The sequence below is a fragment of the Pelecanus crispus genome, chromosome 13, assembly GCF_030463565.1.
Source record: "Pelecanus crispus isolate bPelCri1 chromosome 13, bPelCri1.pri, whole genome shotgun sequence".
Lineage (NCBI taxonomy): Eukaryota > Metazoa > Chordata > Aves > Pelecaniformes > Pelecanidae > Pelecanus > Pelecanus crispus.
The window spans coordinates 14,430,613-14,454,701 of record NC_134655.1 but is presented as its reverse complement, the minus strand read 5'-3'; the positions used below and the strand labels follow the sequence as shown (position 1 = coordinate 14,454,701).

Genomic DNA, 24,089 nt, shown 5'->3' with positions numbered 1-24,089 from the left:
GTAGAACCATAGAATCGTTTAGGTTGGAAAAGACCTTTAAGATCATCAAGTCCAACCATTAACCTAATACTACCAAGTCCACCACTAAACCAATTAAGGGTAGAGTAATAATTAATTTCATGTTTCCTGGCTTGGTGGCTGGATTATTTTTAATGAAATTAAAACTAAGAAGTATTGAGCTAGTATAGTTAGTCTGTGTCCTGCTTGATCTTTCTTTTTTCTTAGCTGGCTTTCCATATAATTATATTTTGTAATGTCCAACAGATTTTTTTTGGTGCTCTGTTTCAGTTATTTTTTATTAAAGCCATTTTAAAAACCATAAAACCATTATAGACCCTTGCTCAAAGGCAGTCTCCTGTTTTAATGGGGCATCTTTCTGCAATAAAGGTACTCTGTGGGTGAAAACCAGCATCATAACAGCAACAATTACTGCAGAAGGCCATTATTTCATCCCATTCAGAGATATAACCTCACCAGGACTAGGCTATAGTTGTATTAACAAAGGTGAAAGTGTATTCGGTCTCTCACAGCTCATTCTGTGTGTGTATTTAGCACTTCAGTACAAACTTTCTTCTAGTTCTCTGCAGCTTAGTTGTACCCACTGTTCATTTCATTTTTCTTTAAAAATTGGCAAAAAGATCATGCCTACATTGAGTCAAATGGAGATTGCAGTGCTGAGAATTAGATTCAACTTTCTTTGTATAACTGGAAGCTCATACCAGCACTCCAAGTCTGAAAGCAAGACTCAAAATCAGTCACTTTTCAGTTTGGACTCTGCTCAGAAGAATCTAGGCAGACAGTCCCACAATATAAATAAAATTTTGACAACATATGAACATCCTTAACAACTTGATTATCTTTCTACAGCTCTTGCTTTCAAACTCCAAACTGCAATACATTGTTGTAATAACTCCCAACTGCCTGAATTAAAATGCCTCCAGAGTCAACAGGAACATGCTGAAAGATCTGCAAGAAATAGCAATTTCTTTTTTTCAAATAGGATCTGACTGATATTTTATGAAGATTCAAGATATAGAAGTATCAAACTCACTAACTTCCCACCAGCCTAGAAAATCCTGTGCTTTATGGAAAACCACACACACACAGAGTAGAATACTCTGTTGACTTAAGTAAGGTAGGACGTCACCTACTGCTCATGTCTGTTTTTCCTACAACTTCCTTCTCTTCAGATAAGAGGAAGCTCCTGTGTTAATGAACACAAGGAATTATGTCCTACAGCTGCAAAGAAATCTCCCACATGTAGTGAAATGCTGTTCACACCAGACAGAGCACATGGTCATGGCTAGGATCCTTGGAAGGAAAAGGGACCACAAGGTCATGACTAACCAAGGAGCAAGAACCTTTGAAGTATGAATTATCATCTTCTGAAATATCCAAATCAGAACAATGTTAGGTACCAGATATACACAATGAGATGAGAGATCCAAGCCACACTTCCCTTGCTGGAGCAATGCAAGGCTCATTTATTACACTTTCATATGCAGCAAACATGTAATACCTGGGCAAAAGTACACGCAGGACCCTCTCCTGCAGTAGTTCCTTCCCTGTGACATCCCTCCCCCAAAAAGCCTCCCCATCCTGTTCTTCATATATGCTATTCCCTGCCCATGTATTTGCCACTAATTTGTGCAGGTTGTTAGAAGACTTATATTTATATAATTCCAGCTATAAAGAAGTATGGGTAGGATTTCACCATTTCATTTTATTGCTATTTGATTGGTATGGTATTGGTAGTCAGAGAGACTCGGCCCATGTGCCACATGTACTGAGGGACAGTCCTGGTCCCCAAGAGCTTGCTGGGCATGCTGATTAAAGGCAGACAGATACTGAGAAACAGACCTACACAGGAAAACTGATTTGAGGCAGAGCAGACATTCAGTCAGAGTGGTGGTTCAGCTGGGAGAGGAGGAATAAAATCCAAAGGAAGGAGATACTTAGTATTGTAAAGTATTTTAAAAAAGGAAGGTATGGTACAACTGCTGAAGTGCCTTACTCCCAGCTCCTGCTGGGTTCTAAAACTAGCCAATAAAAGATACTTTCCACTCAAAAAAAAAGATATACTGAACTTCTCAGAAGAAAGCTTGCTCTCACAAGAAGTGCAATTCATCATTATGAATTATCACCTAAGGATATAAGGACTTTGAAAGGACATCAATGTTTTGGGGTGCTTATTGCCTATTTTTTAGAAAATGCTGATGCATATGTAATGCTCATCAATTCCTGCATTCTCTGACACCTCTGCAGAAACAAAAGGCATTCTTGTAAGGAAGAAAAATATCTTTGTGTTTGTGCTGCTAAAGAAATATGGACAGCAGGAGCAGATTCACCACAGAAATACAAAGAGGCTGTAGGACCATCTTGCACTGTTCAGTGTCAGCTCATGTGGGAGCGGCACCCATTCTTGTACTGTCTTTCATCACCATCACTGTGGCATTCAGGTCAAGGTTGGTATGTGTCTCGATCTTGTCTTACCAAATATAGCAACATCAGCTACAGGAATTTAATTGTTTGCTCTTTTAGTTCCATTTCTGCTTCTGACATTGATTTTTGTTTGTACTGTATGTACATATAGGAGGGAAAGCATGACATGAACTTAAATGGCAATGTTAATGCAAGACAATCAAAGATAGTTTGTTTGAAGTACCATAAAAAATCATATGAGATCACAGACACACACACACTGTTGAGAGCAGAATGTGTAAACAAAAAGAAATGTCTTGTATAAGCTGCTACAGTGTTCTTAACCAGGAAGTTTTCATTGCTGTCAAGCTTAGTTAGTTATTAAGTTCATTGTTAATTATAACCCTCCCAAGTTTTATTCCATAGGATTCTCAAGATATAAACTTTCTGACTGGGCCAGCCTCTGACAGCAACACCATCAGAAATAAACATCTGAGGTAGGAGACCCTGATCATATCATGAGGTACATGGAGGTCAGCTGCATTAGCAAGGTACAACTCACTATGGACTGGGAATCTAGCAGGACAGTCAACTTAATGGGTAAAGGCTCCAACTGCTCCTAGTAACTTCAATTTTAACATCTTGTTCTAATGCAAAGGTACTGCTTCATATTATTTGTAAACCTTATTATTTAGAATCAGAATCGTTTAGGTTGGAAAAGACCTTTAAGATCATCCAGTCCAACCATTAAGAAAAAAATGGCGTCCCTGGGTGGGCTTGAACCACCAACCTTTCATTTGTAAGACAGATGAAAATTTTTAAGATTTAATAAAACTTTAAAATGATATTTCACTTTTGCTGAAGGCATGGGGAGCTAAATTAGGAAATGGGACTAGGCATTCACATTACACAGTGAACAATTTGTTTAAGCAATGATTTACAATCTCTGAAAACTCTTATATATTGTGCAAAACACTAATGAAAACCCCCTTTCCTGTGATGCAATGTCCACACTTCTGGCTAGGTCTTACATGTATATAGATCTTTTGGTTACTGATTACAGTGAGTCATATTTCAGCTCTCAGACCGAAGTGTACTTTGCCACTGAGTACTTGTTCTTCATGTAAAGACAGTGTGATGATTTGTGAGTATGTTGTGAAGACATTTTGTACAGTGTTTCCATACTTTGAACATCTTCTGAAAGGCTATCTGTATAGTTTTCTGAGTTAAATAAAGTGTAAAAAAAATAAATCCATCAGTGTTCCAAAGTTTACTGAGTACAGAATTTATGATTGCTTATGTACAATGCTCCCTTTTCATCTTGAAAGCACTCCAACAAATGTCCAGATTCATTAGGATAGCTGTCAGGACTATAAAGAAAGTTAAGCTTTGGATTCAAAAGCTGTTCTTGGGACTGCACACAGAGGAAAGACTACAAGCTCCCTTATTCTCTGAAGGGCTGAAATGTTACAGGAAGGCCAGTTTATCTGAACAACAACTAGGAAACAAGGTCAAGTTCAGAAGTGGAGCTACGGTTCAAATTCAGAACCAAAGCTCTGAACTGCAATCCAGAGCTTGGGGCTGAGTTTCAATCTGTCTTAGGTAAAATACTGTGTCCTTCCATAGAATATGTTGATTAGATTAGAAATCTGGTAGGGAATCATATTTGGTCAAGAATATTGTATGAAGCCATGTACACAGTCATGGGCAGAAAGCAGCTTAGAACAAAACTGATAATCACTACTGATTGTTTAAAGGACTGCATTGGCTGAAGAAACTGTTACTGAACCGGTAAGGAGAATTTGGTTTGGCTTTTGGCAAGGAAATACTTCTAAAGGTCACAGACAATCACAGATTGAATGCCAAAGTCAGGGAGAGAGCAAAGTGAGGGTTTCCAGAAAAGAAATGGGGTTAAGACTAGAAATAACTGTCAGGTCAGAACCATTCGTTCTCCTGAGAACTGGAATTCCCCAGTGTAGTAATAACCTAACCTGACTCAGTGGAAATGACTTAAAGGCCAGGGCATGGCAAACAAAAGCACACACCAGAAAGCTGCAAACAGAACTGGCACTGCAGGATCAGGATTTCATCACCTCCAGGAAAAGACAGTCCGAACGGTCCCATGGGGAATACCAAAACAGTCACTCTTGCCCTACACACGCATGACTGGATCCAAGGCAATTGCAAAGGACAAGTGCTGTAAAGAAACCAATCATCTGCCCTTCCCATAAGGGACATGGACAGCTCTCAGTAATGCCATGCCCATGATAATTTCAAGGGTGAATTCAGAAGCTGCTCTAAAAATAATTGGCAGTTGCTAGACTAAATACTCCAACTTAGATGTTCCACTTGTTTCATAATTTTATGTTTGTATTTACCACATTGCTGTGAAAAGCTGTGGCACTTCTCATTAAAAGATGCCCCTAATGTTTTGTTCCTATAAAAATTATTTGCCTTAGAGACTTAGGAATGATGGGGAAAGCCCATCAGTCTCATTCTTGCAATTACTGTTAGAACCAGCTGGAAATTTACCCACAGAACAATTCTCCGAAAGAGCACTATCTTGGTAGAGTTGTGTAATGGGTCCTTGGAAGCATTAATTTTGTATCTGTTCTCTACACAAATATTTTGTTTCAATATGAATGATAAAGTAATGAAATGCCTTGATCTAGTAAAAAAAATTATTTTAATCAGGTTGTTCTGATCTTTTGGAAGTAAAATCTGTCAGAAAAATTTTATTACAATAAACTAAAAAAATTCAGCTTTTCATAATGATTCCAAATAAAAGAATTCTCAGAATTTCTAGTCAGACAAATTTTCCTTTTTTATGACATTGTAAAGCAGGTGAGATAAATGGAATTACTGGCATCATTTCACTTTCTCATGGCTTATAGTGCATTCTTACAAATTTTAGAGCAGAAACCATATGGCTTGCCAGACAGAACAGGGAACTCAAAACTACAAACATCCATCCTGAATCTGACACAGACTCACTGCTGACCAGTTTCCATCTTCTTTCTCACCCACAGCTGTCAGGGAGCCTGTGGGAGGCTGGGATATGCCTGGAATGCAGACACACGGCTTGAGAAGGCAATTTCAACTTTCTGTTTCCTCCTATATAAAACTGGGATAACTACTAAGCTACATATCTAACCTAATATTATCCTTGTATAGCATTTTGTAGTGCAGAGCAACTCAAGACTTTGCACCTCTTTGATTTATCAGTAGGACTAGAACAGTATTAAAGATTATGTGTGATTATTCCAAAAAGCTGTATGTACAGGGGTGTGTGTTCCTTAGTCTTGACAGCTGATGTGCCTCAACACAGGCAGAGCCCGGAACCCTTGCTACATCCCCTCCAGAATCTGAGTGCAGTGAGGAAAGAGGCAGATATTCTCCATCGTACGACCAAAAGCTACATCTTCTTAAGCTCCCTTCTCCCCTCAGCCACCAGCCAGCCTGCCCTGGAATTTTTAATTTCAGGCCCAGACTGGGAGCAGATACCCGATGAGCTGTGGGATGCTGGCACATGTTCGCAGAACATTGTCTGAAAGCAAAGCTTGACTAGCTGCCAGCTTGCTCTGCAATGCCTGCTTGAGGATCACACTGGGGGTAAAAATATCAAGACCACGTACAAGGGGAATGCCCATGGACTCTGCAGCCCTTCAGGTTAACAAAGCTGAACTTCTGGCAGCCTCTCAGAAGCTGATAGCAGAACCAGACTAGACTGGGGAGGAGTACTAGCAACAGAAGATACTGTTTAATCTTCCATTAAATTATCATACCAGCAGGTGACATACTATTAAGCCTTAGGACAGCGTAGGCTCTAAGGGCTATATTTGGGTGTGGGAGAGGGGTGTTTTTCTCTCTGCCAAAACTCATGTACACATTCCTCAGCTACAGTGACCTCACTGAAAGCATGGAGGAAGGGGAGGAGGACTTCACCTCAAGATAAAGGTGTTTCTGCTGAAGCAGAAAGTAACGGTGAGACTGAGACTTCCTCCTTCTTCCCAGGCCCCTATCCTACCATATTAAAACCCTCTCAGGACTCCCCTCTGGCCCTGCACTTCAGGAAATTTAAAACCCCACAGCCTGCCTCCAACAGACTGGAGCCCACCTACATGGGCTGCATCTGATGTCATATCTTATGACTGTGGTACAGTTTGACACGGCGTGCACTGAGAGCACCAAGGCATAGCAACCTCCCCGCTGTAACGCAATGGTGAGAAAAATGCAGACAACTTTCCTGTTATGTAGGAAAGTCCTCCCCTTAAAGGCTTCTGCCCTCAGAATGCTCAACTAATAAGCACCCTTCAGACCTCCTTTGATTGGCATATAGCTGTAGCTGGAAAGAAGCATTCCTACTCATCTGGGGCTGGTCTAGGAATCACACCCAGTCTGATCAGAATGGGGGTCTGCTTTCCCAGCACCAGGGCTGGTGAGCACAGTTCTCCTTAACTGGTGTTAGAGACCTCCCAGCTGAGCAGCAGCCAGGCATGGACTGCAGAGCGTCATCCTGTCCAAGCTGCTCTTAGCAGATCTCACCACTGAACAGCCCAAGGCAGATGTCGGGTTTGCAGTCCCTTGCCCTGTGGTTACTCTGTGCTCCAGCTGGACCTTTCCAAGGTAGTTATGCTCCAGAGGAGGAACAAAACTGTTGCTCAATAGGGAAAGTTTTGTGATTGTATAAGACAAAGCTTCCAAGGAATTGGAATAAAACCAGGAACCCACTGCCTGCCAGATTAAAACCAACTACTGTCCAGTCCCTCTCCCTCCCTCCATGCAAAGGTAAATACAACAGCAGCCTTTTTTTCCCTTCCAGGTGCTCCCAGCAAGTTTCCCTCCCATCAAAAAAGCGAGTGACAGTAAAACCTCTGACCTGCCACCTGGTGGGAGAAAGAAAAGGAAGCATTGTCACTAACTATGTTGGATAGTGTCCCGGAGTACATTACTGAGAATTAGAGAAATACCTGTTTAGAGGATTAAGGCCTGCAGCAAAAAGTTTAGAGGATTACACTGAAGCAATACTTGACCAGTTCTTCAGGAAGTACATCACAGATTTTTCATGGCATAATTTTGGGAGGTAATTTTTCTGTGCAGACTGTGCTGGGACCCAGAAGAACATTCACAGAGTTACAGCTACACAAATAATTGCTTTTTATGACTCACACAAGAAGTTTAGAAGGCTGTGAAAAAAAGACCTGACCCTTAGAAAGCTATTAGATCAAAACTCTTGAACAAACACCACTAGGTTTCCTGTATTAGGCAGTCATTAAAAAAAACAAACAAACAAACAAAGAAACCACAGAAAGACAGTTAGGAGGAACCAAAGAAAGATCCTCTGGGGAGGTGTCTTCTTCTCCAGTACAGAGCCTGGGACAAATTTAGATGCAGGCATAATTACTGGGTGGTTGATTTAGGGTTTTCCTTGGATTTATCTCAGTGCAGTGGTTTAAAGAAATGTATTTGCTAAAAAGTAAGAAAATTCCCATTGCACGTCTTTTGGAGTGGTTCCTTTTCCCTGAGGAAGCTCTGTTATAAACCCTTTTTGAACATGTTAGAAGAGGGAGAAAGAGGGTTTGATGCTAGAAGTCAAAGGTGCCTTGACAGCCCACCCACACCCTTTCTTCTAAAAGGAGACTTACTGGCTTTACTGGTATTACCAAGAATTCCCAACAGCAAGAAAATTCAATTTCTGAAGCTGAAATGAAGGAAGGAGCCAAAGGAAAGAAAGAAGCCATAGCTTCCCACTTTGTAAATCAAACAGCAAACTCTGACAGCCAAAGCAGGTGATGTGCTTTTTTATTTAATGGAGTACAAGGCAGGATTCCTGTATGATGTTCTGTAACAGTTACATATGCCAGGAACATCCCAGCTCTACTCTGGCCATTTGTGTAATGGGGTTTGAGGGAAGGAAGAGGACAACATTAACAAATTTGGAAGAAACTCAATGTGAACAACCAACTCTTGGGTCTGACCATACACAACTTGCAGTGTTAAGAAATAAAATCACTCAGCAAAACATGTTTTCTATGAGAAGGAAAACAAAAATAAAGTTTAACCAGTTCTCCTGAAACCAAGGAAAGTCAGGAGAAAGAAAGTAACCATGGCACAGGAGACAAAAGACAAGTGAAATCAGACGCAAAATCTAACTTCAGCTCTGAGGAATGCAGTAGTAAAGCTCTGTAAGAGCTGTGAGCCAGATAGGATGAGGCATGAGTAGAGATGGCCAGAGATTTGAAAAATAGAAAAGGTAAGCTTAAAAAAAGAAAAGTAGAACTGACAAGATCATTACTAACAAGGATGACTGACTCCAGCCCTACTCAGGGCAAGGATGGTCAGGTTCAGCTCTGAAATGTTGACCTGACAGCTTTTAAAAGACAGCTTTAGTAGGCTTGCACAAAAGCAAAGGGGGGAAAAGGGAAAGCAAAGTGAAGCTTTGGATGCTTCTCTCTTTCATCAGGAGTTATTGCAGTGAACGAGACTAATGGGAAGCATCAGATTTCTCAATATTAGCTTTAGTTTTTGTTGGAAATAGCAAAAAATCTGGTAGTATCCTGTTAAAAAAAACCCTTATACAATAATGTTCCCTCTTGGCTGAAATGTGGCATTTTTGTCTCTGTGTGTTCATTCTGTGTGCAATTTTTATCTGTATTATTTCTTCAGGTTTGGAAAGTTAAGACATTAATACTACCAGGGAATTTTGAAGCTTATCAGAAAAGCTCTGGAGCATTCCTTTAGTTTTGTATCTTAAGGGTTTGAACATTTCCTCAGTTGCACAAGACAGAAAACACTGGAGGACTCTGCAGGCAGAAGTTAGCATTCTGAAAGGAAAGAGAGCTGCTGATAAATCTACCTGGTGGTATTTATTTACTCAAGTAATCATTTTGCTTTAGACAGAAGGGGGAACAGCTTTTGTTAAAGGTGCAACAGAAAAACAGCAAATTTGCTGCTTGTGACTATACATAACTGAAAAGAGGACTACACTATTTAGTTGCAGCCCAGAAGTTCCCCAGAGGAGGGACTGCTCATTGCAAGGAACGCACTGTCAAACACAGCATTTGTAGAGTCTAATTATAGTGCACTATTCCTGGACTGTGTTTTGGAAGGGGGTATGAAGATACAGTCTGCTGCTGCCTTCAAACAAAGTTAATGAACCACCAACAAAATTTCCTACCACATAGATCACCACCAGCAAAGAATGCCGTATTTATCCGAAATATTTTCTGAGAGCTTTTGATGACCTGCATGCAGTGAGTGTTTTCATTCTCTATGATCAGTCTAACTGGTTTGTAAATAATACTGATATCGATGCTCATGGATGGAGGCACTACTCTGTAGATGTAAGGATCAGCGCTAGTGCCTATGACAACTTCCAACTTAAGAGCATGTGAGTTTGTGTGTGTACACCTTGGTGCATGCACATTTTGTTTTGCATGTTAAAATCATATTCAATCACATACGTCATGGTTTTCCAGTCTGTTGGAAAACACAGCTCAGTGGTTTGCAGTCTTTTGTCCATGATCCCTGCAGACCAGTGGACTACTTCTAAGGGTCTACAAAGAACAATTATAAAACAACAAAACAACAGCCTGCTAGTACTCTCTTGGGCTTGCACTTTCTTTTTTTTTTTTAGGATTCATATATCCAAAGAGGTAGAAAACCACTGATTAAATTCAACCACAAGCCCTGGCTGAAGCAAGATTTAATTCATCAGGCTCCTGTGCAAGAGATAAGAGTAGACAATTATAAACATCCCTCCTGTCTTAAAATCTTGGAATTTCAGATATTAGACAGGCATAGAGAAAAATCTAAGCTCACACTAGCCTATGTGAACTGTACTATTCACGAACAGAGGACATATCTAACAGCCCACCTGGGATAGACTTGGTATGAGCCAAATAACTGGGAGGCATTAAAGTCAGGCACTGACGACTTCTGCTCCTATTAAGTTATGACTAACTTAGGTTCCAGAAAATAGAAACCAAACTGTTTTGCTCTGAAATTAATTTAATACCCACATAGGTACCAGACTGAATTAGAGCTTCTACTGAAATATGCAAGAAGGCTGGAATTGCCACATGAAACTGCCACAAGCATTTTCCAAACATATTAAATATTTCATTTAGGTATAAACTAATATTCATATCCATGGAGTTTGTCACACTGAGTCATTTGAATGTGTTTTTTTTTCTCCGAGTTTATGCTACTTTTAAAAAATTATTATTTTTGCTATGCCCACCTAATCTAGAAAACAACAATTTATGCCTGCAGCAAAATGCCTCAAACACCGAACAAAGCTGATTTCATCAATGTGTAATCTTAGATAGAATCTTACCTTGTCTTCTGTCTTACCCTTTACTTCTATGTAGAATTTTTTTGAGAAGTCATGTACAACAGAACTCTACTCCTATTATAGCTATGTAAAAAATAAAACTGACCTTACTGGAATTCCATGCCACCAGGGACCATAATATGGGCAACATACGATGACTTGTGAAGTCCCATGCTAGCATTCCCTGTGCTTGCAGACACTACTAAAATAAAGTCCTGTTGTGCATAGTGAATATTTGTAGTGAGGAAGTATTTTCATTATATTGCTTGAATACAATAAAATGGGCACAAGTGCACAGAGACATTGATTCTGGGCACTTCCATTTCTGGGTGCTTCAAAGAAGATACTCAGGGTCTAATTTGGAAAGTAGTAAACTGTGAGAAGGTTCCAGCTGCCAGTGAGTAACAAGAGAAACTAAGCACCAAAATATGACAAATCTAAAACTTCAGAACTTTAATTGTTTCAACCATCTTTTTGGATAACACCATGCCTCAGAAGGGAACATGGAAAAGTGTTTTTTCTTCTCCCAGGGAAATTGTTTCATGTTGTATGGACAGGCTCATTCCAGATGGATACAGGCATTTCCCTACAGTGGTTGTATGTATCCAGATTACCCTGCACTCTCTATACAGTAGATTCCCTTTGAAAGCAAGGGCATCACTGGAAGCCTGGGTGAACCCCTAAAACATGCAAGACCAATACTTAACAGACGTGTTTGATACATGCCTTGGGGAGCGATTCACATCATCTACCTTAAGTCATCCAAGTGAGATTAAGCATAGCCAGCTAGGAGCCCAATTTCCTTGTGCAAACATACCAGTAGCTATAAACTCCCTTAAAGTTCAATGCAGAAAGAGGAGCAATGTCAGCAGGCAATTCAGACTTATCAAACATGAAACAAACTTCTGGGGCACCTTTTTCACCACTGAATGTAAAGGAAGCCAGAGGTCCTGCAGTGCCAGTGGTATCTCTCCTCACAGATGAGAGCAGCCCACAGGGATTTTCTATAGTGCCCTAGCAGCTGGTCTGGCACCACTGATTACCTTTCATGAATATTTGTTCAATTACCCTTCACCTCTCATTCAGTTTTGATAGTATTCTGTGGGGTAGTGGGGTTTTCACAAATATGTCAGTATAGTTACCAAACAGAGTGGAACCGCTCTTCTTCTGAGCACTACACTGAACTTTCAGTAACTTAAAGCCTGCCAAATCTCACTCTTTTTTATGATAAACAGTAAATCCACCCATAAAATAGACATGCTGAGCTTTTTAAAGTACAGCCGATTGCAATCTGATTTTCCATGTCCAACTCTCTTTTAAAAAAAAAAAAAAAAAAACAAACCCACAAATAGTATTATTATTACACTGAAGTTATCTTTTTGTACCTTCCAAGCAGATGGTTTTCTGCAGCAGCCTGTAATTTGACACTAGGTGGCCTCTTTCTTCTTTCAGAGGTCTGATGTGTCATTATATCATCTAAGCACTTAACCAAAAGTAAAAAAACTCATTAAGCGAATTTACAGAACTTTGTTTGATAGGGTTTTAATATGAATATTGCAAAACAGTTCATTATTTCCTAACAGGAATGCATTCACTGTAACTCAGAATACAGAACTGAATATCTGTAATTTGGCTTGCAGCCTGAGCCTTGAACAATGTTTTAGCCACACAGCAACCTCCAAGGAAGTACACATAGTATTTTATTCCTGAAGATAAAAACCCACAATGTCCCTTCATCCAACTCATAGATGCAACACCATACAGAAGGGAAGAGGATGTGAAGATAGAATAGTTACTCTGCTCTGCCTAGTTTTTCCCAGGTGAGATCCAAAAAAGCATTCAGAGCCTCACTTCCTGCTTTGAACGAAGCTCATGCCCTCCAATAGTGTGTCTGTCCTCTTGCTGTCAAGTGGGCTGCAAAAGCAGAAAATTGTGATGAAACAAGGAGCATTTAAGAGACTTTCATGGATGGTAAAAAAATCTAATGGGACTGAGGTTTCTGATGCAGGGACCAGCACATAATAGTTTAATTGGAGCATTTAGCTTTCTTGAAGAGGCTAAGGAGGAAATGAGGCATTGCCTACAGCAAGAGAGCACTCTGGCAAAATGGCTTCCAGACAGGTGTTCTTAATTTGCCTTTCAGTATTTCCCAACCACAGAAAGCACAATCACTTTATTGCAAAATCACTGTGCTTCTGCAGGATAGGCTTTGTGCTAAACAAATGCCTGCAAGCATGTTCAGCCTTTAGAGCAGTATGTGCTGTTATGTGAAATCATATGAGAAAATAAAGGTTGTTTTGCCATGGTGTGGCTGAACAGCAACTTCCTCCATTAGTAGAAATGGGATTAATCTGTTTACAGAGCAGATAAATGCTTCATGCCAGGCAGAGAATGAAGACTGGAGCCTGGAGAGCCACTAAAAGAGGAGCCAGTACAAGGGTGAGCTACAACAGGCTGCTTCTCTGGGGAGTAATACAGATACCCCTGTGAAGAGGAAAGTGGTTAGTGACTTCTTTTGGTCACTGCATGGAGAATATATAGCTCTCCCTTTGCCCTGCTGTGCTGCTGTACCTCTGACTTAGCTTCACTGCTTCTTTGGAGTACTTTTCTTCTTGAACCACTGACAGGGAGGGTTTAAGATCACAATGAAGCTGAAGACCAATTTCCCCTATGTGCTTTCATTAAATATTGGATCTATAAAGAGCTTGGAGACACAAAGGGAGCAAGGGCAAAGTAAATGCTCTGCAAGAAAGCTGTAGATGTTAACTGCCAGCGTTATGCTACTTTATTATGAGCTGTTCAGAGACGATGTTAAATGTTACTGAATATAATGTTACTGAATTTACTGTTATATTTTCAGCTGGTCTAACACACATACCTGCAGTAATGTTATGACAAAGATTATAGAACAGGCACAGGTGGCAACATGAACACAGCAAAGATTTATGACAGGATCCGTAGTAGGAGGGAGCTCTGGGAACAACCTTTCAATTCTTCATGTGTCTCAACCGCATCTAGCTTGATTCACTGGGCCATGTGTTACCAGTATCCCAATGCACCAGAACAAGTCCTCAGCACTGTCACCTGCTCTGTGACCCAAGGAAAACCTGGGAACATTCCTCAGTAATTATTCAGAGGCTTTCAACAGACCCTCATGCTGAATCCACCCTGTTCGTTCCACATGAACCTGACATTTTTTCAAATGGCAGACTTTTTTTTTTGATGGTATGCCTTAAAAGAGTCTTGCTTAACCCAAATGCTGTCTTAGCAATCAACAGCAACATAATTTCCCACCCAGCTTGGGTATGGATAAAATCTGCACTTGCCTTCAGCATGAAGTCTGCTCTGGGTACTCTTGCAGCTGAATTAGCTACATTAAGAACTTTCCTATCTGTTTTCATTATCCGTTTCTGTTTCCAGTTCATCCTAGAAAGAGTTACCTGCAAAGAATCAAATCTCAGCAGAAAAGTAGGTAGTAGCTAGAAAAGCAGTTAGTTGTCTTGTAGTTCAGATCCATGCTGGACTCAGAGCTGAAGGAATAAACATTCCTGACTCTTCTGAGTAATTTATGTTTTGGGTGTTCCAGTAGATGAAAGAAAGATCTCTTTGCATTCCTGCAGGGGATGAAGATCAAAATAAAATAAGATGAAAGACTGCCAGATCCCAGGCTGAGAGCCAGTGGTGTCCATGGGGCTCTCCCCGGTTAATATAACACATATAGTATCATACTCTAAAGTCTTTTTTCCTAGACTTGTCCTTGAAAACAACTCCCTTGGGTTGTATCATTTCCCTAATAAAAGCCCACATGTTCTGAACTGCAGCAGTCTATTACCACTGATTTGAAAGAAAAACAAATCCTTTTACTATTAAACATGTTGACTCATTACAAAGTCTATCTGGGTCTGAAAGTACATTCTTAAGTGGAAATTGTCAAACATGTTTACTGCATACTGAATTGCACATGGAGGAATCCTCTTCCAAAGAAGCACAAGCACTTTGAAGAACAAATTCTGCACATTGTACTCATCTAAAAGGAAACAGTTAATACAGTAAAACAAGGACATTCAGCACTTTATGATTAAAAAGGGATTCATGACGCTCTAAAACCCTGGAGTTCACAACCATAGAGATTTGTATAGAGAGCCAAATTGCGATGTCCTTCCTTCGGAAAAAGCCTTGCTGCAGTCAGTGAAGGCATTTGCAGGCTAAGATGCTAGCATCCTGAGGGTCATGAGATCTATTTCGTTACGTGTAAAACTCCTTAAAGCACTTACCACAGCAAGTCAAACAATACAGAGTAATGCTGCTCAGCATCTGCAAAGAAAACCTACCATGTTCTCCTGCAAATGAAGACCCTGAACAGTTGCATGCTACATAAACATAATTTCATCAAAGATTTTGGGAAGCAACAGATTTTAAGACTACAGATGAAGTGCTTAATTTTCTCCAGAGACAGTGGTAGTTCCTACATTTTTTCTACTCTGTCATGACACAGCTGCATGCCGAGCACATGCCGTATTCATAATTCTCACTTTCCTGTCATTGCGAAAGAGCTGCATGTTTGGATACTCTCCTAATGCTTAATGCAGATGTTTTGCTGTGCTTCTTGAAGGAAGCTGTGCATTGCTTATGGCACTGCACCACAGCTATCAGGTCACCCCGGAGTGCCTGGGGCAGGGATGGTTGTGGCTGATGGCTCGCCACTGCTCAGCCTCAGGGCTCACATGCCAGCCGCCCACATGCCATCCTGCAGCGAAGCAAGGGGCAAGTTTAGGGCACAGGCAAGTTATTTCAGAGTTTAGCCCCATGCTTCCAGCACAACACATTTACACACATGTACTTCCTCCATGACGAATGAACTGCATTATGTGTGGGCAGATAGCTTCAGAGCACAACCTCAGAGGCATCCCTAGGGAATGCAGAAGACACTGTTAAACCAAAGTCTAAACAGCAATAATAATGTGCTGCTTCTGCTTCTGCTTCCTTATGGATATATTATATGAATGTGACATCTTTCTATTTCATTGCATTGTCTCTGCAAGCTCTCTCACACATCATTCAACAGTAATTGTATCTTATATACCAATAAATCTCTGCCTAAATGCCTTTAATGATTATAACATTTTCCTTCCTGCTAGAAAGGCTTCTTACATTTGTCACAAGGTGAGTCTGATTTCTAGAGACAGCCTCATCCTCTGTTTCATTTTAGCTGTCTATCATGTTGACTTGGCAGCTGTGTTGGATAAGTTGCATTTGCACTGTTGCGATTCATTGGGTTGGGTATTGTTGATTTTCTTATTTGCTGTAAATACAATAAAATACTTGAATTTACAGTTCTTAAAGCCAAAACTCACACGGGATCCTGATTTCCCATAACTGCTTGTCTTATAGGCATGGGGCAGAGGTTCGCAAATTTATGTTTGCTTAAACTGAAGAGCTACCAGTTGTCAGCAGGGGAGAGGGGGTATGTTCAGATATATCTCACAGCAGGAAAATTAATGTCATGACCTTCATCCACTTCCGTATTACTCTGCTTTGTCCCTCTGAAATGTTTTGGGGATTAACAGAGTTCTATCCAGACCTTATAGTGTCAAATTCAGATTGTGTCTCAGCTGAAGAGGAAGTGGAAAGTAAACATTTGAAAGAGGCAATGAGAGACGCTGGCTTGCTCCCTGTCCCAGGGCTCTCCGCTCCAAGACCAAGGTCCAGAAACATTTTAGCCAGGCCTGTGCAATTGCCTCCTGGCTTCTTGACCCACATCACTCCCAGTGGCAGACAGACAGCAAAGACGGAAAAGCTGGTTTTGGAAGCTGAAGGAGTTACACCACCGTCTATGGTCTTTGGCAGATGCAAGGGCTGACATTTGAAGCAAGCAGCATTGCAGCTTGGGCATGGAGAAAGAGGGAGGGAGGGATGGTTGTCCTATGGGTTATCAAGGACAGGAGTGCTGTGGGGAGGTGCCTCTGGGCTTCCCATGCAGAAGACATGTAAGCCCCCCTGGTTCCCATCCTTACACTCCATGGCAGCGGGTGTGCCCCCACTGAAACACAGGCCCAGCACTCCACAGCCCTGATTCCCAGTGGCGGTGAAGCTGAGAGCAGTGCAATACTGCAAAGTGGTGATTACAGATGTGGAAATGCCGGTGTGGGAGAAGGTCTGCAAACACCTCATTAGGTGAGGATTCACCTAGCACACAGGCTTGCTGCTGGCAGCTGGATATCCCACAGGGTTAAGCATACTTCCCTTTAAACACACACACACAAACCTGCTGTATTCCATAAACAAATCTCAAGTTTTACTCTGTTTTTTTTTTTTTTTTCTTTCCTGTTTTGATTCTAACGAAGTCTAGCAAACAGGGGGGAGTGGTGGCTCTCAGCCAGGTACCTCACTGGATGCTCTGCTGAACAGCGACGTGATAGGCTCACCACTGTACCCAGACGAGAGGATATGTGATGTTGAAGACAGCAGCCCTGGGCTCCTTCTGTAGACAGGTATCTGATAAGACAAAGCCAAAGACACTCACAAACCCTTCCCGGCAGAGCCCATGGGTCAGAGAAACAAGCCTCTCTCTGTTGCACCCAGCTGGATCCCACAGCAGGCAGACATGAGGAAGGCACATCCCAGGCCCTTGCTGAATGGAGCAGCCCTTCCCAAAAGCAGCAGCCATTTTCCTCCGAGGGAAGGAGATTTGAGATGAGAGCAGCAAGTCTGCCAGCATGGAGGAAAAGTGCCAGACCACCTCAATCCCCACGCTTCAGGTTTCCTGCGTTCCCACCAGGAGTCTCAAATACAGTATCCAAGACTCCTCATTTTCACAGGGAAACGTGAGCAGTTCAATTGCTCCATGGCACCTCCTTGTCCTTCATCCAGGACAAGGGGATGTGTTGTGAAGGGCAGCCAAGTTGTGGCAGTCGGCTACAGGGTGGCAAGATGATATTCCTGCCCAAAATCTGGCCTGAGGAACAGGACAAGTGTGCTGAGTGGGTGCCAGCACAGGCTCAGGCTGTGTTGACTTCTCAGGGAGAACATGCTGTACCAAACATTTCTTATTGTATATCTTACATAAACAAAGCATTTAGCTCACCACCCAGCACTAGCTCATGCTAATAAATGCCAGTGACTTTCTCTGCTTCATATATTGAAGTCAGCTCAGGGACACACACAGGATGCTCAGTTTGGACTGAGACTCTTTCTGCAATTCATTTAAGCTGGGAGTAATCAACTACAGCTAGAAAAAGAAGCCACAAAGAGGATTTGCTGTGCAAATATGACAAAGACAGACCAACTCTTGTAGGAAACCATCCCTTCCATCCCTCTTTGGCGAAAGACCCACTGACAGGCCCAAAAGTGCTCCAGGACATTCCCCTCTCCAAAGAAAACCTTCTCTCAGCTTTGACTCCAAACCCCATCAGTGTTTCCACCTGGTAGATCACAATGCACCACTTCCACAGCAGGCTTTCCCACTGCACCCACGGCTCTTGTCTCAAATCTCCTTCCCTTGGAGGAAAATGACTGCTGCTTTTGGGAAGGGCTGCTCCATTCAGCAAGGTCCTGGGATGTGCCTTCCTCACGTCTGCCTGCTGCAGGATCCAGCTGGGTGCACAGAGAGGGGCTTGTTTCTCTGGCCCATGGGCTGTTGACTGCACCATGGCAGGGCAGAGTAGGTGCAGCCCCAGCTAAAATCCAGCTGTTGCTCACAAATTCATCTCACTGTGCTTGCAGAGTGAGCAAGGCACTGAGCATCCACATGCACTCCCAATGTCTCTGCTGAAATTGTGTGAATTGCTCTAGGGCAGGCACAGGGGGCTGCAGGATGGCCAGGCTGGCCTGAGCAGGGCTCCCAGGCTTGCACACTGTGCCAAAGAGCTGCAGGGCTCCTGTCTTGGACAGGCTGTCTACATTTTCTAGGATTGCCTAAGGGAACACAGGGCTTGCAAAGGACTGGGGTGGGAGGCAGAATTGGGGTCTGACAGAGAGAGGCTGTAGCACTGCACAACTATTAGAATTGTTTGAAAATATCAACAAAATGTTCTCTTGAAAGGAAAAAAGTAGCTTATAAATTTGCAAAGAAAAAAACCTACTTAAATTTTTGTCCTCATTCTTTTGCGGAAAATCCTGGAAAACTAAACACAACATGCTGAAACTGTGAAAAAAACCCAAATTTTCCATTAAAAATCCTTAAAAAGTGCCATGAGAAATTTGACTATGATGGAAGAAATTCATAGAGCTCAACATTATTCAATTTGCTCTAAAAATAAAGCAAAACCCTTGATACAGCACCTCCCCCACTTTCATCTCAGGTTCCTCTCCAAACAGAGATTTTTGGGTGTGTGTTTAACCACGCTACTCAAATTTATGACCTATTAGAAGTATAAGGCAGATCTGGCAAACAGAAATGTCACACTGCCAAGCTCATGGGGTCCCATGGTTTGTCACTCTTGCAGAACATGACCTTCAGGGTAGACTTCTTTTGAAACTGGATTTTGAAAGAAGAAGTTTTCCTCCCCTCTCAGTTTGGCCTCCAATTTAATACTCTTTCTTTGTTTCCTTGTTTCTAGGAGAGTGCAGCTGCCTCAGCCCTGGCAAGCGGTCATTAATGCCTGCCCTCCAGCTGCAGCAGTGGGAGATGCTGCATTGCTTCTCTCTCCTCGGGAAACCTTTTCCTCATTCGCTCTACCTCTCACATGTGTAAATGCAGCTGGCACTGGGTTTCAGATTCCTGTAGTATTTCCCTATCTGCATAGGTCTGCACACCAGGCAGAAGGCATGATAGTTGTTAAAAACTGTTCTTTTTGAGCAGGTCCAAACTGACGTGTAGAAAACATGCAGTCTGTGTTTACGTTCAGCATGGATACAGCTGAAGTACAGGTACCACTGAGGTCAGATGGTGTAGTCTAACTTTTGTTTTGAGACTACAAAGATGCCAATTAATGGCACAGTTGTGTTCACTACTGACCTGTATTGCAGCAAAGTTCAAAAGCCTCCACAACCTCTTATTCCTCCTCTGAGCCTGCCACTTTGAACACCTGGTAATTTTCTTAGTACGATGATTTGTTTTGCTGTAGCATGACTGTGGTGTTGTGCTCATTGCTAAGCAATCAATGGTTTGTCCTTCCAGAAATATCCCATGCCCCAGACACTATTAGCTCCTTGGAACATTTTTAACAAAAACATTCCAGGGGAGAAGCGTTAGTGGCTCTTCCACTTTCTGGGACAAGCATCTCTCCAGCTACATACCCCATTACAGAACACCAAACCAGGACAGGGAGAAGGGGTTATTTGTGGTCAAGCCCCTGTTTTGCCATGTTCTGCATAATCTTTTCATCTTGCATCACTCTGCGACCAGCACATTTCTTGCATAACCCCATTTTCACAGGCACCAGCAAAGAAACTTACCCCCATCCTAATGGTGAAGGATGGCTCCTGCACCAAGGTTCCCAAGGCTTCCAGGTACCATCCAGTGTTGAGATTTCCAGGGAGGCCAGCCTGCTGGTTACCCAACCAGCAGGTATAATTTCTGACCCATGGACCCAAAACTGCTAACACAAGCCTCAAGAGGAACTTCTCAGAGAGAATTCCCTGAAGCTAACAATCCTTCGGTTGCCCTGGGTCACCCAGCCTGGGAACAACCTGCTGGGAATTGAGCAAGGTGCTAACAGGTCTCTCTTTTAGATTGAGCCTATCAAACCTGATCCTTTCTGAAGGGTCCAAAAGGACCAGTATCTCCCCAGCAAAAGAAAATTTCAAATAAACATCAAAAGCAACCTCAAAGTGGAATTAGTATTTGCCAAATACTCTTTTTTCCCCCTCTTTGTTTTATTTGCAAATGAGTTGTCCTGGTTTCAGCTGGGATAGAGTTAATTTTCTTCCTAGCAGCAGGCATAGTGCTGTGTTTTGGATTTAGTAGGAGAAGAATGTTGATAACACGCTGATGTTTTTAGTTGTTGCTAAGTACTGCTTATGCTAGTCAAGGACTTTTCAGCTTCCCATGCTCTGCCAGGTGCACAAGAAACTGGGAGGGGGCACAGCCAGAATAGTTGATCCAAACTGACCAAAGGGCTATTCCATACTATATGACATCATGCTCAGTATATAAACTGGGGGGGTTGGCCGGGGAGCAGCGATTGCTGCTCGGGAACTGTCTGGGTATTCGTCGGCGGGTGGTGAGCAATTGCATTGTGCATCACTTGCTTTGTATATTATTATTGTTATTATCATTATTATATTGTTATTATTATCATTACTATTTTACTTTATTTCAATTATTAAACTGTTCTTATCTCAACCCAGGAGTGTTTCTCACTCTTACTCCTCCGATTCTCTTCCCCATCCCATCAGGGTAGGGGGAGTGAGCGAGCGGCTGCATGGTGCTTAGTTGCTGGCTGGGGCTAAACCACGACATGAGTAAAATCCCATACTGAGATGTGGGTAAGTCTTAGGAAAGTCACATCATGGTTTTCCTTCTGGGTATCAAGAGAGAGTCACTTAGGTTTTCTGTCAACATTTGAAATGCAAAAAGTCTAGACAAGCAGCAACTCCTTTCCTCAAAGGCTGCTGGACAGTGTGTGGGACTCAGCATGCCCACATAGCAGTGGGACATAGGATGTTCAGTTCCTGGGGCATTACTGTCAAAAGTGGCCACACTGGATCAAAGAAAAAGACCATCTGGCCTGCCAACCTATTACCTGCTATGACAAAGGTATAAAAACATGCACATGGTTGTACTTTCCCCCAAGAATACTCTCCTTCCTCCAGCAGTTTGCAGAAACATGTCTCCACCTGTTCTCAGGATCCCAAGCCTAATCAAGCAGGAGGTATATTTGATGCATTTTACATACAACATCTCTAGTCATATATTTAAATATATATATATCTCTGAAATAAAGGTCAAAATATTTTCTTACAGATAGATGCAGAGGTATCTGCACTGCTTTATTTACACATTCTCTAGTAAGAATCTCTTTTAGAAAATCAGCTTAGGGTATAATACTCAGCACCTACACAACTGTAGCTATTGTGCAATGGTCCTTTGGTATATTTTGTCTTTTTGTGTTACACTAAACAGTCGCCTGATCTCAGCCACACACAAGCTGATATTTAAAATGCCATCAATATATTATTTGCTAGAATCTTCCCTTTATGTAAAACTTAAGTGCTCATTGTGGAAAGGAAGGAAGAATAAATCCCCATGTAAGAGAAAAAGAGGTTCTCCTTCAAACAGCAGGTGAATTAATGGTCACAAAATGAAGGGAACAGGAGAGAGGAGTGTCACCACTGCAGGGACAGCCAGCTGCACACCCACATCGCCCCACATCATGCCCTGATGCCTACAGCAAGGACTCAGGCCCCCCTTTCCTGTCCATGGGGGTCTCAGTGTCTCTGAAGCAGCTCCCTTTCCTCAAAGAAGAGCTCTCTTGATGGCTGTTGAACTGATAAACTCGTCGTTTAAACAAGCGATGGAGCTTCTCCTGGAACTGGTTCCCAATAAAGCAGTACAGCAAAGGGTTGATGCAGCTGTTGGCAAATGCCATGCAGAGGCCGAACGGCAGCGCTGTGTCGATGATCACTGTCACGTCACAGTTGTTAATGATGTTCATATGAGCCAAGGCATCCAAAAATGTTAAAATGTGGAATGGGAGCCAGGAAATTAAGAAGGCCACAACAACAGCAGCCACCAGCTTTAGGACTTTGTCCCTCTTCTGCTTGTTTTTCCCAAACTCCTGTGCTTTGAGCAAGTGCCTCCTGATCCAGATGTAGCAAGTGGTGATCACTGTCAAGGGGATGAAGAAGCCAAGTGCATTTTTCAGGAAGGCTGTTGCCATAGACCATTTTGCATAATTCTCATGAGGAAAGGCCATAATGCAAGCATTGACCCCCAAGCTTTCAATGTAGTGTGTGTCACGGAAATAAAAAGTTGGGAGGGAGGACAAACAGGCAAGGCCCCACACAACCAATGCTATAAAATAAGCTTGTTGTGGAGTTCTTCTTTGAGAGCGAATAGGACGGACAATAGCATGGTACCGGTCCATGCTCATGCATGTAATGAAAAATATACTTGCAAACATGTTCAGGCACAGGACAGAGCTGGAGATTTTGCACACGAGAGACCCGAAGAGCCAGTTGTACCCCTGCGCGTAGTAGGTAGCCCAGAAGGGAAGGGTGGCGAGGCACAGCAAATCCGCCATGGCCAGGTTGAAAATGTAGATATTAGCAACTGTTTTGGAGCCACTGTGACGACAAAGCACCACAACCACCACACTGTTGCCAACCAACCCAAGAACAAAAACCACAGAGAATAGTGCTGGAATTAGTGAAAACTGATAATCTGATGAGGTAAATGGACAGGGAGGGATCAAGTGCAATGTAGCCGATGAGTTTGCCAGAGCTGTACAGAGGACTTGGAGAGTTTCTCTGGTGGTGACAACAAGGGAGTAGTTGCTTTGCATGTTGGTGCTGGTGGAAAGGGAAGTTCTGCAGGAAAATCATGTGCTAGCAGCACCTTTCTATCACATCATTCACCTGCAGATCAGAAACTGTGTGTTAGACATACACTCTGCAGCCATCCTAGCTCTGGAATCACACAGTCACAATAAAATAAAAACCATTTAAAACTATGTCAGTAAGCTGAGTGCTGAAATACCAGGCAACCCTGCTGGACTCTTTTCCTCTGTCCCACCGACAGAACACAATTAGCCCTAGGGAGGTCACCACACTTATTAATTAGCCTGGCAGAGAAGCAAGCTGCTGGGTTTTATCTGTGATTACAGATGGTGCTTTTTGTGGCCAGCGGAGCAGAAAGATTATTGACTTAGGAGCTGGAGATACTTTGGGAACTTCTATGACCAAAGGCAGCACCGAAGCTCCTCATGATCCTTTTCTCGGCTTTCTCAAACTATTTCCAGCACTCTGCACAGTTAAAATAATGTAGAAAGGCAGCACTTGCCAGTGGGGATCTGGTACTTCACACCTGAGAGTTTTCTGGGACTTCACAGGCATGAAAGCAGCCTTTTAACAAGGCTATTAGGAAAGCAAGCTTTGACTTCATTTTAATTCACAGGGCTGGATACAAAGACACTGAAGGGTCTTTGCAAAATGTCATTTACTGTCAGAGTCCTTCTCAAAGCAAATCTGCACCTCTTGCCCTCATGATGGCTTTTAACCAGAAGAGTAAAAGAAATATTTTCAGTGTAGATACAAGCAATAGACCGTCACGTACTCAGTCTTTGCAGGCATTGGATTTAACAGTTGTATTTGCCATTCATTTAGAAAGATCAGGACTGGGTTTTGGTAGGGGAAAATGTAGCTATAAAACAGCTAAAATAGGAGAGTTAAT

The 24,089-nt window shown here is 42.2% G+C and overlaps 1 protein-coding gene across 1 annotated transcript; it reads right to left on the bottom strand.

The window, feature by feature from the left end:
- Positions 1–22,083: 22,083 nt before the first annotated feature.
- On the bottom strand, positions 22,084–23,202 carry AGTR2 (angiotensin II receptor type 2). Its single transcript, XM_009482607.1, has one exon. The coding sequence runs from the start codon at positions 23,200–23,202 to the stop codon at positions 22,084–22,086; it is 1,119 nt and encodes a 372-aa protein (XP_009480882.1).
- Between the last annotated feature and the right edge of the window lie 887 nt (positions 23,203–24,089).

Coding starts and splice junctions, on each gene's coding strand:
- AGTR2 (XM_009482607.1), bottom strand. CDS start 23,202: ATGCAAAGCAACTACTCCCTTGTTGTCACCACCAGAGAAACTCTCCAA.